The sequence below is a fragment of the Euleptes europaea genome, chromosome 1, assembly GCF_029931775.1.
Source record: "Euleptes europaea isolate rEulEur1 chromosome 1, rEulEur1.hap1, whole genome shotgun sequence".
NCBI classification, from domain to species: domain Eukaryota; kingdom Metazoa; phylum Chordata; class Lepidosauria; order Squamata; family Sphaerodactylidae; genus Euleptes; species Euleptes europaea.
In genome coordinates, this window is record NC_079312.1 from 64199330 (window position 1) to 64215413 (window position 16084).

At 39.7% G+C, this 16084-nt stretch overlaps 1 protein-coding gene across 1 annotated transcript in view; it reads left to right on the top strand.

Moving 5' to 3' along the window:
• PHF2 (PHD finger protein 2) overlaps window positions 1–16084 on the top strand; it is a 143106-nt gene that overhangs the window by 122101 nt on the left and 4921 nt on the right. Inside the window, exons 18-21 of the mRNA XM_056851608.1 lie at window positions 5178–5455; window positions 9057–9152; window positions 11135–11244; window positions 15138–15396. Coding sequence (XP_056707586.1) covers window positions 5178–5455; window positions 9057–9152; window positions 11135–11244; window positions 15138–15396 — 743 coding nt within the window. The remainder of the gene's footprint in view (window positions 1–5177; window positions 5456–9056; window positions 9153–11134; window positions 11245–15137; window positions 15397–16084) is intronic.

Below are 16084 nucleotides of genomic sequence, written 5' to 3' on the forward strand. Positions count from 1 at the left end.
TGTGTTCATGCGTCTAGCTGTAATCATTTGAAATGAACCCTAATTTAAGTGGAATATGAATGTTTGATGACAGTAGAAACTTAACTAAATAGTACCTTTTTGAAATGAGTTGTGAAACCAAAAAGAGGAGAACACAAATGTGAAAGCTTTATAGAACTAGAGCTGTAAAATTTGGAATGCAAACTTCAGGCTGTCCTAGATCTGTTTATCTGTTTCTGCTAGGCCATTTGTCATTCTAGATTAAAGCCCAGGGTTTTAGGGTTGCCAGCTCTGGGTTGGGAAATACCTGGAGATTTTTGGGGCGGAGCCTGAGGAGGGGGGGTTGGGAGGGACTTCAATGCCATAGAGTCCAATTGCCAAAGCGGCCATTTTCTCCAGGAGAACTGATCTGTATCAGCTGGAGATCAGTTGCAATAGCGGGAGATCTCCAGCTACTACCTGGAGGTTGGCAACTCTATACATTTCTGTTGGGGTGCACTTGGCTTCTCTGTGGTTCAGTGCCATGGCTTTCTGAAAATGAATTGAAACAAACCACATAGAATGTTTGCACAGTTGGTGTTTTTACTTTCCACACAAGACAACCCCTTCCCAGAATGATCAAGCTGATTTAACTTGGAACTAATTTAAACCCAGCTTTTTCCAGTGTCTTTTAACCAATTGCTTTTACAGTCATTCTGAAATAATTCTGAAAACCAAGTCAACACAACCTTAATATAATTGTGTAAAATATTTCTTGCATGTGGTGGTAGGTAGCTCAATAGAAATGTATCGTATTACTTTTGAATTCATTTAAATGTTTCTTGCAGATAAATATACTTTTCATAATTCCTTTTGGTCTAACCTCGTCTTTGCTTGATCTTTTTAAAGCAAATTATGCTTTTCAAGTTGTTCCTTGATTTTACCACTTTAAACAGAAGGTGAAGGATTGTATGTTTGAATGCTTCCTGATATCAAAAACATCCACGTGTTTCAGCCTTCAGCTGTTAGTTAAAAGCTCACCTTGATAGCAAGCTCCTGTTTAAGATGTGATAGGTTTTTATTTAGTCATTTATTACATTTATAATCCATCTTTCCATGGTAGTTTGCCATCATTTCCCCTTGAGAAATGCTCCATTATCTAGGGTTGCCAACCTCCAGGTACTAGCTGGAGATCTCCTGCTATTACAACTGATCTCCAGATGATAGAGATCAGTTCCCCTGAAGACAATGGCTGCTTCGGCAATTGGACTGTATGGCATTGCAACTGAAGTCCCTCCCCTCCTCAAACCACGCCCTCCTCAAGCTCCTCCCCAAAAATCTCCAGGTAATTCCCAACCCAGAGCTGGCAACCCTACCATTAACAGATATGATAGGTAGAAATTCAATAGTTGCTGTGTATTTTACCTCTCATACAGTTGAGCAATATGACCACAACCCTAGTGCTTTAACACACTGCAAGAACTATGAGAGAAATTCAAACTGCCTTTGGTGGACTTTTCCCTTCTGTGCATTTCTTGAAGCCCTTGAAGGATTTGGACCTGCTAGTAGAGATACAAAATTTCCAGAAGTTTTGATGCTGCAAGGGAGAGAGTGAAATTTGGGGGGCCGGGGATTTAAATACATGCTTACTTTGTTATGATCATATTTTGCAGTTGCTACAACATAAAATATATAATTTTAACTTAGTATATAAAAATGTGTTATATAGCATATTTATAAAATTTAATAGTTTTCTTTCAGGTTAATTTTCTATAGGCAAAATTGCAAATAATCCCAAACCAAAAAGATGGTGCTGCAAATTACTGTACCCTCTCCTACCTTAGCCCATGTATCTTAATCTTTGCCAGCTGAGAAGCAGGGAAAAAAGTAAGAGTTTATTTCAAAATTTGTGTTTGCTATTTTAAACAGAAGAAATTGTTATTTGTACAGAAACATTCTCTTGCAGTCATAGTAAAGCTGACAGCATTCTTGGATATTGAGTTAAACTTTATAGCACTGAAAATATTAAACTATTCAACAGTATATATTCATCATACACATTATAGCTTATTAACTGTGGAAAAAAATAGTCACAATTAAAAATTAAATATATGCTTGAAAATATGTTCTATTCATCTACTGTATACATAGGTATTATCATTTTCTAACGTTGTAGATTGTCTTCCATAAAATCTTCATATTACCCATTCTAAGTGAATAAGACCTTGTTTTAAATATCATTTCACTCATTCCAAAAAGAAAATATTTCATAGGAGTTTGCCAAAAATTTCCAATGTTTCTATTGGGAAAAATTAGGAGGAAATGACATTGGTTTCTTAATGTTTCCATTTCCCCCTACCCCAAGACTTCACATACTTACCTGCTGCCATTATAAAGTATATTCTTTGCAAAGTAATGTTCCCTCCCAGTTTAAAGCTGCCATTCAGCCAGAGAACCAGTATGTATACTATAAAGTATGTGGCATCAACCACACACACTCCATTTAAAGAAGCTCTCATCTGTACATTTTAAGTTAACAAAGAATTTACTTTCATTTTTTTTTAAAAAACAGCAATAATCACTAAAACTACAGAAACGGGATATGACTTTCTGGACCTTAATAATTGCTTCCTGTTTCAAATTTCACTTTGAGCAGATCCAGGATTTTACTAAGCTACAAATGTGCCTAATGAAAAACACATTGGACACAATCCAGGGTAAATGTCTCCCGAGCAAGCCTCGCTGAAATGAAAACGGCAACAGAATATTAAATCAGAGGGAAAGCGGCCTGGCACTTAATCAGAGGCAGGATTCAAGGGAAACCTCTTCTGTGCAAGATCCGTTTAAATGAATGGAACCCGCTGAGTAGAGGCTACCCGGAAATTTTGACTTAATGTTTTGTCACTTTAAGAGCTTGTGAAACATGCTTGTAGTCTGTGGCTCGACTTGTTCAGAGCCACTGGTTTTGATCAGATCCCACAATTCATTTGCTAACCTTGTCTTGCTTTAGGCACTTCCTCTCTAATTTGCCCATTTAGCCGGCAGTTTGTGATGGTCCATTTCCACTGTATCTAGGGTTCAAGGTTTTAAGAAAAAGTTGGAGAAACAGGCAAATGTCTCATAGTCAATAGCTGCTAAAAGTGGTTAGCTGATTTTTAGTTTATAATGATGAGTAGGACACCACTGAAAATGTGTCAAGTATATTTAATATTGCTGTACCAGCAATACCAAGCATTATAAGAATGGATTTCTTTCATTCAAAAAACAACCTATGTGCTAACCTCACAGTGTCAAAGAAAAGGTTTAAGTCAGGATTAGTCTGTGTCTGCATCAGCCCTCCATTTTGAAACTGTTTCCATAGTAAAAGGGACACATGTTCATCCCCCCCCCCCAATTCTTTCTTACTAAATGGTTTAGGAAAGATGTTTCAAGACCATGCCCCAAATCAACCCAGGAGTCTCTAGTGAGCAACAGGTTCATGTAATAAACATTTAAACCTGCCATTTGAAAACACCTAAGCCTGTCTTTTCAAGCAGGGGGCTTGAGGGCCTTACAAGAAAATTCCCATCAGGGAAAATTCTGCCTCTGCTTAACATGACAGGCGGAAACCCTTCCTTAGAAGCCCAAGCTTCAAATACAGCAGTCTTTGTCTATGCAGTTACAGTGCTAAATGGAAAAACCAAAGCCACTAAGCAGGTGACAAGGAAGGCGTCTACCCCTGGAATTCAAGGAATGTTTCAGTCAGCTTGCTGTTTGAAATGGTACAGTAGTGTGCACGTATATGTGCTGGGCTAAATGCACCTGCTCTCACAGACAGGCTGCCTAGACCTCTCATGAGGCCCAGTTTTTGAGCCTCCTTCCTGAGTTATGGCGGCCAGAACTGAAGCCAGTGTTCCAGCAAGCTCTTCACCACTGCTATCCAGAGTGGTGGTACAGCATTTTTTGAACCACAGTATTCAGTTACTCATTTGTGTTGAATTATTTATTCACTACAACTTCTGCATTTTCCCATGAGGCACCGTTGACTAGCTTATTATCCTGCATGTGCATGTAGCGGTTCTTTTCTCTCACCCCCCCAATGAACTTAGATTTGTCTTTGATTAGTTTTTCTGTGCCCTGTATTTTAATTTTCAATTTCTTGCCTGTCCTCCATTAAGTTTGCAGTCCTTCCCACTTGACTATTTTACAGAACCAATTCTGGGAATGTCATGATAAACCTTATACATAACAGGGAAAGATTTGTACTTGCCACCTGCCATGAGTTTGTGGAATTGCTGTGATGTGCATGGAATGCTCACAAATTTTCAAATTTCTCTGAGTGAGCCTAGTAGCAGTAGATTTTTACAAAGATTGAAGTTTCTATATGAAGCAGAAAGGTCTGCTTGACATCGGTATACCTCTCCCAGGGCTTAAAAATGCACAGAAGAGCCAGAGGCATAAGGCAAGAGCTTGATTCTGATAAAGGTTGCATATTGATTTTATGAACAATCACAATTCCAAAAACCTAGCCATGTTATTGTGTTGGAACAAAGGCAAGAGTAAAGTGACATCTTAAAAGCTAACCTGTTTGTTGCAGGTTAACACAGTTTGTTTGAAGATAAGCTGTTGTAGGCAAGAACCTATTCTATCAAATGCATGAAACGGAAAAGGTAGTGAATGCACACACACATGCTTTGAGGTAGAGTGGAAAGGGATCAGAAAGCAGGTTAACAGGGCAACTTATGAAGATAACAAGCATTCATAGAGTAGCATCCTGATAGCTGGCATATGACACAAGAAGGTAATACATAATAAAAATGTAATCTGCGGTAGTTGAAGCATCAAAGCATGAGTTGCTTTAACATCGGGACCACTAAAGTACAGATTGCTATAACAGCAGACACTGTAACCATGAGATACAGTTATCAGTTTGTTAATGGTTTTCAGGTCTGCAAGGTTTTTGTTCTAATTCTCCCCCCTCCCCCCCCCACACGCACAGTTTTTTGTATTTAAATATTCTGATCTCAAGGTCTTGGATAGAATGCCTGAGATAACTGAAATGCTCCAGCTGATTCCTCTTCATTTCCGCTTTTATCCTGTTTTGAGTCCACCCGTTTCTCTTATGCTCTTGTGTACTTGTGTGAGCAGCCAAAGAGTATCATTGGAAATGGATGGCTCAAAGGACCTTTTAAAAAACAATTCTGAGTTGAAAGCTCTCTTTTTTCTCCTCTCCCCTTCAGTCAGCCACCTGCATCTCCCAGCACACAGGAAGCAATCCAAGGAATGTTGTCAATGGCCAACCTCCAGTCATCAGACTCCTGCCTACAGCCTTCGTGGGGCACCAACCAAGCTAAGAATAATTCTCTCTCGGCTCCTAATTCAAAAAAAACGGGAAGCAGCAACAACAAAAATGCAAGCAAGAGGTTGCCAAAGAAGAGTGCGAAAAACAACATTGACATTGAAGATTATGATGAGGACCAGGATCACCTAGATGCTTGTTTTAAGGATTCTGATTATGGTATGAGGAAATCTGTACCTTTGGGGGGGACTTTTTTACTGGTTTTGTCTGTTCACTAGCAAACCCCCAGTGATGTGAATAAATTTAGAAGATAGCTCGAGAAAAAGGGCTGAGACTGGGAAATTTGGGGCAGGTTATTGGGAGTCAGAATGTATATTTTTGGGGTCTGTGTCGTCTGATTTGCTTTGTGCAAAGTGAGGCAGGCATCTGGCACAGCAGTCTCACAACTCCTTTGAGTCCATTTGGCAATTTCTTTGTGTGTGACAGAAATATGGTAGTTTATTTGTTTATCTTACTTTATTTACTTTGTTTGTCGCCTGCATCCAATAAAACAATGTAAACAGAAAACTGTCGTTAAGGTATGACATACCACAAATGATGTAGCGAGTGGATTACAAAGGTAGAAGGCAGTGCAGTAAAAGCAAGATGATGCATACAGTAAACAATTGAAGCAGACTACAATCCTATTCCCTTTTAAAGTGTTTCATTGTATTGCAGTTCTAATCCTTTTAGAAAAATTCCTTCCTGAACATTTCTGTTTTGCACATTCTGTGGAGTGATAGAAGGGTAGGTGTCTTCCTGACCTCCTCAAGCAGACTGTGCCACAAGGTGGGAATCACCACAGAGAATGCACATGTATGGGCAGTTTCTGATCTGACACTACAAGGTATAATAGATATACTTGTTAGCTTCCAAACTACCAAGTCCTAAATACTGTTACGCTTATCAATAATGGTCTAATCTTGTGCTGTGCTGAGCTGAAGGATCCCAGCTCAGTTGCAGCCAAAGGCTTTATATTACTGATGTTTTCATCTCTGGCATGGCAGAGAGAACTGCACAGTCTTAGGTCACTTTCATACGTACTCTTTAATCCTGTTTCAGCTTCTGAAGGCAAATGGATTTTAAAAAAAGATTTTGCACACCTAAATGATAAAGCAGAAGAACAACAAAACTGAATTGAAACAGGTTTTGGAAAACCCAGATTAAAGCTTCGTTGATGATAGGAAGGCAGTGTTTTGTCCTTAAGGTGTGCGAAACTTTTTTAAAAATCTGTTTGCCTTCAGAAGCCAAAGTGGGTTAAAGAGCGCCCCTGAAAGGGATCTTAGTTGTATAAGCAGGGAAGGTGCTCAGAGGCAGCCTGCTCTCCTGTGTAGCATCCTAGGATATTTTCTGCCAAAACCCCTTGTGCCTAGGTTTTTGGATAGCAAGGTTGTCAGGGGATTTCTGGGGAAAGAACCAGATGGCTGAGCATCGCTTACCAACACACAGTACCACTTCAGTTGCCGCCATTGATAGCTGATTTAAACAGCTTCAAAGGACAGGGCTTGCATAGTCTCACAACCAAGAGCTGAGTGTAGATACGTAAAAGCTTCCTTTAGAAACATTATATTGTTTTCACATTATTTTATCTGCCAAACAAACATGTGGGTGGTTCCATAGGTATGGTGGAACTCCTCTTCCCTTCTCTCCCCCCCCCAACTTCCTGCTGCCTGTCAGTGCTGATCTCATAGCTCCTTCGGGAGCAAAGAACAGCTTGCAAACAGTGTGTGACTGTTTGAAGAGAAAGCAAGCACATTTTTTCAGTTCATGATTGTAGTTATTAAAGGCGCTAAGGTTATAATGCACCAACCATTTACACTATTCGTGAAACCTTGTTCCTCTCAGTCAGTCTGGACCAATAGTATTCAATAAAATGTCCCTGAAGACTGAAAGAAGACTTCCTAATAGTTTGGCTCCAAAATATCAAACATATTCTAGCAACAAATGTAAAATGTCATTTTTTAAAAAAACGTGGTGGTCCTTGGCTATGACCTTTTAAAAACATATAATTTCTTTCCACTTTCATCATTTGATGTGCTGAATATTAACATGCACGCTGAAACCTTCTGAAGTTCAATAAAAACAAGGCTCTCTTTTAAAAAAAAAAAAAAAATTGAATGTGTTTGACAAACCCGTAAGTCCAGCCTACCATTACAGTACCTGTAGGCATATCACTCAAGTTTAATTATTTTTAGAACTGGGTGAACATAAAATTTACTGGCACGATCTAAATGAGGCAATTTGAAAGAACAGAGGGTTGCATTAGGAGGACCAACATTCTTGCTAATTATACATTTATGCTACCATTTAATAGGTTTACTTTGTTGCAAGATGGTTCGGTTTGCTAAGTCTCCATCTGTCCTACATCTGGTTAGCAGATTATCAGTTCAGTGGCTAAATTAATGCAGTTACTTTAAAATCATGTGTTGTCATACCAGAGGAAGATGGAAATTAAAGCCACATTTTAGATAGCTTCATTTAGGTGTGAAAAAATAGATAATTAGTAATGATACCATTACCTTGGAAACTGGGGATTTGTTTTTTTGGCAGTCCACAGTATCCGTAACACACTCCTCCAACACCACATTTCAAAGGAATCTACTTTCCTCCTATCAGCTTTCTTCGTTGTCCAGCTTTCACACCCATACATATTAATAGGGAATATGATGCCATAAATTAACTTGATCTTGGTTGCCAGTGACACATCCTTACACTTAAGGATCTTTTCTAGCTCCTTCATAGCTGACCTTCCGAGTCTCAATCTCCTTCTGATTTTTTGGCTGCTGTCTCCCTTTCAGATGGAGCCAAGGAATAGAAAGTCTTGAACAATTTCAATTTCCTCATTGTCAACCTTAAACCTGAGTAATTCTCCTGTAGTCATTACTTTTGTTTTCTTGAGGTTCAGCTGGAGTCCTGCTTTGGGACTTTCTCTTTTAACTTTCAGCAGTAGTCATTTCAAGTCTTCACTATTTTCTGTCAGTAATGTAGTATCATTGGCAGATCTCAAACTATTAATGTTCCTCCCCCCAATTTTCACTCCACCTTCATCTAAATCGAATCCAGTTTTCCTAATGATATCCATAGACAGTCCTAATCTAAGAGAGCCAGAGTGGTGTAATGATGTAGTGGTTAAGAGTGGTGGTTAGGAGTGGTGGACTCTAATCTGGAGAGCCAAGTTTGATTCCCCACTCTTCCACATGAGCGGTGGACTCTAATCTGGTTAATCAGGTTGGTTTCCCCACTCCTACATATGAAGCCAGTGGGTGACCTTGGGCTAGTCACAGGTTTGATTCTTCCTTAAGAGGTAGAGAAAGTCAATATTTCTATTTATTTTTTATGTTCAATTTCTATCCTGCCCTCCCCGGCCGAAGCCAGGCTCAGGGCAGGTAACAACATTAAAACCAGCCAACAGCCCCAACAAATTCATTAAAACACATATAAAAACCAACTCTTCTTCTTCCTCCTCTTACAACTTTCATGCTTTTCACAGGCGGTCCCCAGTCCCCCCAAGAGCAGCACTTCAGTGTGAGCATTTGGGGCTGCAGCAGGAGGGCCCCCAGAAAGGATGGATGGAAATCCCTTCCAGAAATTCCCAGTGAATCCAAGCCCATGTTGAATCATAATGCTTATCAAAGATTTCATTCTGAGTGTTTAGTGTAGATTTCTCCCAGACTTGATTCACCCCTGGGTTATTTCACACCTGTCACTTTCTTACTCCATGGTTACCGTGACTGTTCATTACCACTTCAAAATCTCTTATGGTATTTGTTTCCTCATATAGTATACCCCTCCCTTGAATCAGATGAAGATAATCCAGTATTCAAGTCCCGATCAAAGAAAAGGAAAAGTTCTGACGATGCTCCTTATAGCCCAACAGGTAACATTTCCAATATTCCAAATCCAGAAGTATACAGAAAATACAGTAAACCTAATTTCATTTACAATTTACATGTATGTATTTTTCCCCAGTGATTCCAAGAAGCCACAAAATAAATTACATCCACTTGACACCCAGTACTGAATAATGAATTATTTAAATGTTGAGCATACATGATTGTTCAAAGTAAATATACTTTGGGGAGGAAATTACATGATTAGCATGTCTCAGCATGGCATAACTTTGGCCAGCTGCGCTTGATATACCACATGCCACAGCAGACAATTACTGGAAGGGCTGGTCTCCCTTTTTATCACAAACAAAAATTCTGTAATGCGAGATAGAGTTTTGGGGAGCTCTGCAAAGATGTCTAATCTGTGGAAGGCTCTTTCCGATTGCATCAGTTTTTATGTCTCAGGTCTGATTTCTTCACTAAGACCTTTCCCATATACTGGAGTTACTCCTGATTTTCTTGGGAGTTGATCCAGTAGCATTGGAATTGGTTTGGGCAGGATTTTTCCAAACACCTGCCCTCCCTGTGCATTTTTCTGGTCGTGGAGTCAGTTTATTTTCTTCGGGCTTAAATAATGAGGATTTTCAAAGAAGGGTTCTGTCCCCCTTATTTTTTAAAAAAATGCCCTTAAAGAATTGATATAACTGTAGCATTGTCATGATAATTTAAGCAGTATCCTAAATATTTGGGTATATTCATCTTAAATAATAACATTGTCCAGCAGCTCAGTCTTCTAGACCAATTAGTCCCAACCAGCATGGAGTAGTGGTTAAGAGCAGTGGTTTGGAGCGGTGGACTCTAATCTGGAGAACCGGGTTTGATTTCCCACTCCTCCACATGAGCGGTGGATGCTAATCTGGTGAACCGGGTTGGTTTCCTCACTCCTACACATGAAGTCAGCTGGGTGACCTTGGGCTAGTCATAGCTCTCTTAGAACTCTATCAGCCCCACGTACCTCACAGAGTGTCTGTTGTGGGGAGGGGAAGGGAAGGTGATTGTAAGTCGGTCTGATTCTTCCTTAAGTGGTAGAGAAAGTCAGCATATTAAAAAACACAACTCTTCTTCTTCATTATATTAATATTTTAGGGCCTTTTTTGAGAAAAAAAAAGTTGAAATCACTGTCTTGTGGGAAGAGGGAGTAGTTTAAGGATGACTACAGTCCAATCATTGAAAAGTGGGCTGGAGGTGAGTAGGAGTGGGCAGGACAAAGAAAACTGGTAGAAATGTTATGGGCTAGGAAAAAACTGACTTAAAAGCGCTGAGGGGTGGGAACAGGGAGAAACAGGGGGGAAACAAAAAACTGAAGTGAAAACTAAAGGCACAAAAATACACGTGGAAATCAGGGGATAAGCCAAAGCAGTATGGGCCCAGAATCGACGAAAAACCACATATGGAAAAGCCCTACATTTCTTCACAGATTTCAATTGTATCTTAACCTGCAGGAAACACTGAGGTATCTCTGGGCCTGAATGCTCCCAAGTTTCTTTGAAAGACTTCACCATCACTTAAATAGAACCCTCATGGGCTCTTGCTTAATGCATAGAACAAATATTGCTACTCATAAAAATACTATACTTCCCCTCCTACCATTACATGCTCCTTTCACATAATATGAACTGTTTTCATAGTGTTTGCATTTCATTTCTTCAAAACATAAAACGTTTTGAAGAAATGAAAAGTCCAGAGCGTAAAGTTCATTGAGCTGAGATTTCTGTACTGAAATAAATGGTATTAAATGCTTAACAATTCAGTTAAGTCCAGTTGGTATGAATATCTCGTGTATGCATATCTGGATTATATATATTAGTGCAATCCTAACAACTCTTTCCTGGGAGTAAGCCTCCATTGAATAGACCTGAGTAGGATTCTGAGTAGACCTGCTTGGTCTGGTAAGGATACTGTTAGACTATATTGTACAACAACTTAACATTGCACTCTGTCCAATATTAATTTTTGCTTTTGCATTTAGCAAGAGTTGGCCCATCAGTACCTCGACAAGACAGACCTGTCCGGGAAGGTACAAGAGTCGCCTCTATTGAAACTGGACTAGCCGCAGCTGCTGCCAAATTATCCCAGCAGGTGAGCTTATTATTATTTATGAACTATTGCATAGAAAATGCTGCTCAAATCATTTATTTAGAAAAGTAAACATCCCTGAAAAATTACACCACAGTTGGCATCGCAAATGGCTTTGTGGTCTGTGGGAAAGTTTCTACTGCAGAGAATTTTAAGTTTAGGAGTATTAAGACAGACTCCAAGGTCCAAATTTTCAGAGATGCTAGGGCTTTATTTTCAGAAAGAGCTTATTGGCAAATTTATTTTTAGTGTCACAGAGGTCAGTTTTATGACCTTATTCGTATGTACACAATGCATGCATTTACACAGATAAAGGTTCTGGGAAGTATGTTTTCAAAAATACAGCTGGTTTTAGCAAACTTTGGTAAACAGACAACAGAGTGAGCAGCATTGTTAGAGGAAGAGCTCTCAGCAAATGTTGCCACCTAGCAAACCTCATTGGTTTTAGAAGGAAAGGATTGGATATTCACCAACTCATATTTATATATGTGCATCAGTAATTCCCAAACTCGGTGCAGGTAATACACTAATATGCCACAAGAGAACTGCTAGCTGGGCATAAAACAAATAAATTAAGAAATAATTAAAGTCTCCTGAGGGCACAAACAGAGAAGGTTGCCTTTCCCCCCCATACATGATTTGCTGCTCTTTCCAGTTATCCTCCGCCAAGAGCTGGTAATTAGGCACCTTCCTTACCCCTTTCACCCCGGGAATGCCCTCGCGCTGCAGCGATGCTACGCCATCTTTTTTGGTGGCGCAGCCTTGTTGCAGTCAATGGGGACATTTTCTTTTTTTTAATTTTAAAAACGTTTTAAAGTTTCTGTGGAGGATGCCTAGCTGTGCCACTCCCAGGTGCTGCCTAACTGCCCCCTCTTCTGGGATGGGCTGCCCATCACTTATAAGGCAGGCACATGACAAACATATCTCAGGGAGGTGGCCTGTGGCATCTCCTCATGAGTCATTGCTGTAGACTAGCCTCCCTCCATTTAAGAGGCACACACACAATTGATGCAGAACGCAAGATCTAGTAATATTTTACCACACTTTTGCAAATAAATGTGTGTGTAAGAGTAAAATGTGCCTCCAGTTTTTATTCAGAAAAAAAATAAGTGTCTGTTATTTGGGAAACCCTGGTGTACAGAACCCTGCCTTTATCAGAAGCTACAGCTCCTTGTTTTTTTTCCTAAAGCAGGGGGGGATAAACTGGACAGCTAATGAAGTCATGACTGAAATATAATTGGGCCAATGACTGAATTATTTTTAAATGTGTGTTTATACAGAAAAGAATCTGAGAAGTAAATATAATGAAACTTCCAGTGAACACTAAGATTACCGCATGTTTGAAGCCCATTAAAAACTCTTTGAATCGAAGGATGCTTTTGAAACAGCATCAAAGAAAGTGAGATCTTTCTAAAGGCAGACTTTGCAGCACATGTTTATATTTTTTTTCAATTGTGTAATCAGTTGCTCCCTTCATATATGAAAAGCCAATAGAGGGCTGTAAAAAATATGCTATATAAAGCATGGCTTTTATTCCTCTAAATTACCATCACACTACCTGGCAAAGTTAAGCATTTTTAAGTCCTGCTGATTTCAGCTGGGAAATTAAAGTATATATGTAAGCTGCTTGACATTTTGTAGACTGACTCTGGGTTGATTATTATTACTAAAATGGCAAGTAGATGTTAAAGCAACAGCCTCACGTCTTCCCCTCTCCTCCCTGTAATGTTTAGCAATGCAAAATGGATGATATAATACCATCAACTTGTGAACTCCCCCTTCCTTCTCCCCCACTTGAACTTGATTGGCTGCCTCCTGCAAAAGCAAGGAAACTTGCACTGTGGTGACACCAGGGCCACATCTTTTCCCCTCCTTCCCCTTCTTTTTTTGCATTTCTAAACATTATCAGGGACATTGGGAGGGAAATGCAGGCCTGCTGCTATCAATGGTAACCATTCGGTAACTATAAATACTACCACTAGCTTAAGTTGTATGTTGTTTTGAAATAGTTAAGAAAAAGAAAACCATTAAGCATGTGCTTAATGCTTGCATTTAATAAATAGGACTTAATACATTATCATCATCATCATCATTATTCAGATGTACAGTAACCAAAAATTGGCATCAAGATATAATAGCAAATATCTTAACAGATAATCAAAATCCTCCAGTTGCCAAATTACAGAATTCAACATTAAATAAGAGTCCAATGAGACAGCCAGTGTGATATAGTTGTTAAGAGTGGTGGTTTGGAGCAGTGGAGTCTGATCTGGAGAACCGGGTTTGATTACCCTCTCCTCCACATGAGAGGCAGAGGCTAATCTGGTGAACTGGATTTGTTTCCCCACTCCTACACACGAAGCCAGCTGGGTGACCTTGGGCAAGTTATAGCTCTCTCAGCCCCACCTACCTCACAGGGTGTCTGTTGTGGGGAGGGGGAGGGAAGGTGATTGTAAGACAGTTTGAGTCTCCCTTAAATGGTAGAGAAAGTCGGCATATAAAAACCAACATCTCTTCTTTTTCTTCAAAGGTGCTTTGCATTTAATAATTCATAAACCAGATCCTTAAATATAGTCTAAAACTGTCCATTTTTTCAGTTGGCTAGAAAACATTTCCAACAACCTATAAATCCTCCTTCCATCCCATAATCTTTTATAAACCGTAATTTTCTTCATAATCATGACAAATTTTTCTAAGCCATGAGTTTGCCATGAGTTTGCCTTTGGCAGCCTAACCCATGTTGTGCTACCAACAAAACTAATAACTTAATGCTTCTAACCTTTTGGCCATCTCATGGGCATTCTGGCATACACAAGGCAGTGCCAGAATCAACTGATTCCTTATTCATGCATTCAGATTGACCATAGACAATACAAGACCACTTCCCTGGTAGAGGGTGTCATACACCTCACACTGGCTTTATTCTCTGTTGTGCTTTTTAAAAAACTTTTGATATGGAAAAGGATATCAAAGGTCATTCTATCTAATCCTGTCATCTATGCGGCAGCACTCCAGATCTCAATTAAACTGCATGGTGCACTTGGCAGCCACATATTAAACATTGACTTGGAGGTGCTTCATTCACTGAAGTATAAGGTTTGTGACCATCGGTCAACTGCCATCAATTCTGGGAGGCAAAAACTTGAATTTCATTTCAGACCGCTTGCTCATGCCTGAGCTTGCATTTCATAATTTAACAAAATGCAGCATGTGCTGAATTCGTGCAAGTTTTCATTTCTGCAATAGTGGGTACTATGATGTTTCATCATTTTTTTTTCAAATATGAAGCAGACTATATAATGACATACCTCATATTGTTATGTGAGGATGAATGAAATCTAATGATAAGAACTCTGGGGGACCTTCAGTCCGTCACACCCTCTCAGTCTCACCTACCTAACAAGGTTGTTCTGAGAAAAATTGGTGTTAGGGAGAACTACACAAGAAACCATGAGCTCTGGGGAGGAAGAGTGGGATTTACATAACAGATATAAATAGCTGCACTATTAATTTGCTCTGTGAATGCCATTGTTTCTGAAGACAGTAGCAGACCCCCTGCCCATATTATGAATTTGAGATCTGTGCCTCAAATAAGCTCTTTGCATTCAGTTTGGTATGGGTCACAGTTTGGGATGCGTTGCATAGCTTGGATAGCTTGCACAAGGTAAGCGCTCATATAATAAAATACGAGCATCACTTTTATGCTGATAAATTTACTTGGTCATGGAGTGGTTTTAATAAAATATTCATGCTGTGCAGCTTGCAACAGGACTCTTTTTGTGTATGTGTAGCTTAACACTTGCAATGTTTATCTGATATCAAGAATGCAAAATGTTCCAGTGTTATTAGTGACCATCTATTCTGCAGCCAGTAACAACTTTGTTATTTGTTGGAAGGAGGAGCAAAAGGGCAAGAAGAAAAAGAACACTAAAAAGAAATTATCACCCAACAACTCAAATAAGCTCCCTCAGGAAGGCAGCTCTCCTGAACCCAAGCTCGAGTCCCACAGCAGTAGTCTAGCAGACCATGAATATACAGCTGGTGCGAGCACGTTTGGCGTTGCCCAGGTAAACAGAGGTTCTCAACCCATGGCTCCTGGAGTTTTTCTCACACAAAGAAGGCCCTCTTCATCTCAGAATAATGCAGCTGCCAAAGGTATTCATAGATTTATGTCTTGTTTAACTACTTCATTCCTTTGGTGGGAACAGAATTATGTCACTTTACTTTTAGTAAATCTTCTATAGGCTCAGTTCAGACTTAACACTGAAGTATGGATAATCTTAACCATAATTAATTTATGGAACCAGGATCATTCAATTCCTGGTTAGGACGCTGCCAATTGACAAGCCAGGATTAAATGACGTTGTCGCCATTTGTACATCACACCAAACCTTAGATAAAACTAACAGTGGATGATAAAGCAACTTCAAATTATTGTTCCAGATCTTGGTTTAATGTACTCTAAGTAACCATAGAGTTGGATCCAGCATGATGACTGTGCAAGAATTGCCATTCGTCATGGCTTTCTCCTTCAGCCAGCAGTCCTTTCTGACCTTTGGGCAAATGTATGCACTGGGTCCTCAGAACCTATATGGAATAATAACTACTGTGAGGAGGGGAAAGGGGTGACATTTGCTCCCTTCCATAAATAGAGCTCTGCGCATTGAAGAGGCAGAAGGAAGCATTTTGCCCTGTTGACCCTCCCCACTGTATCTTCCCAATCTTCGTGGTCATGTGGGTCCCACAACCCCATGAATAAACTTTCCAATGATCAGAAAGGACTGTGAGGTGGAGTGGGAGTCAGTAACCCTCAATGGCTTCCACTAATGGATTGTGGCATCCA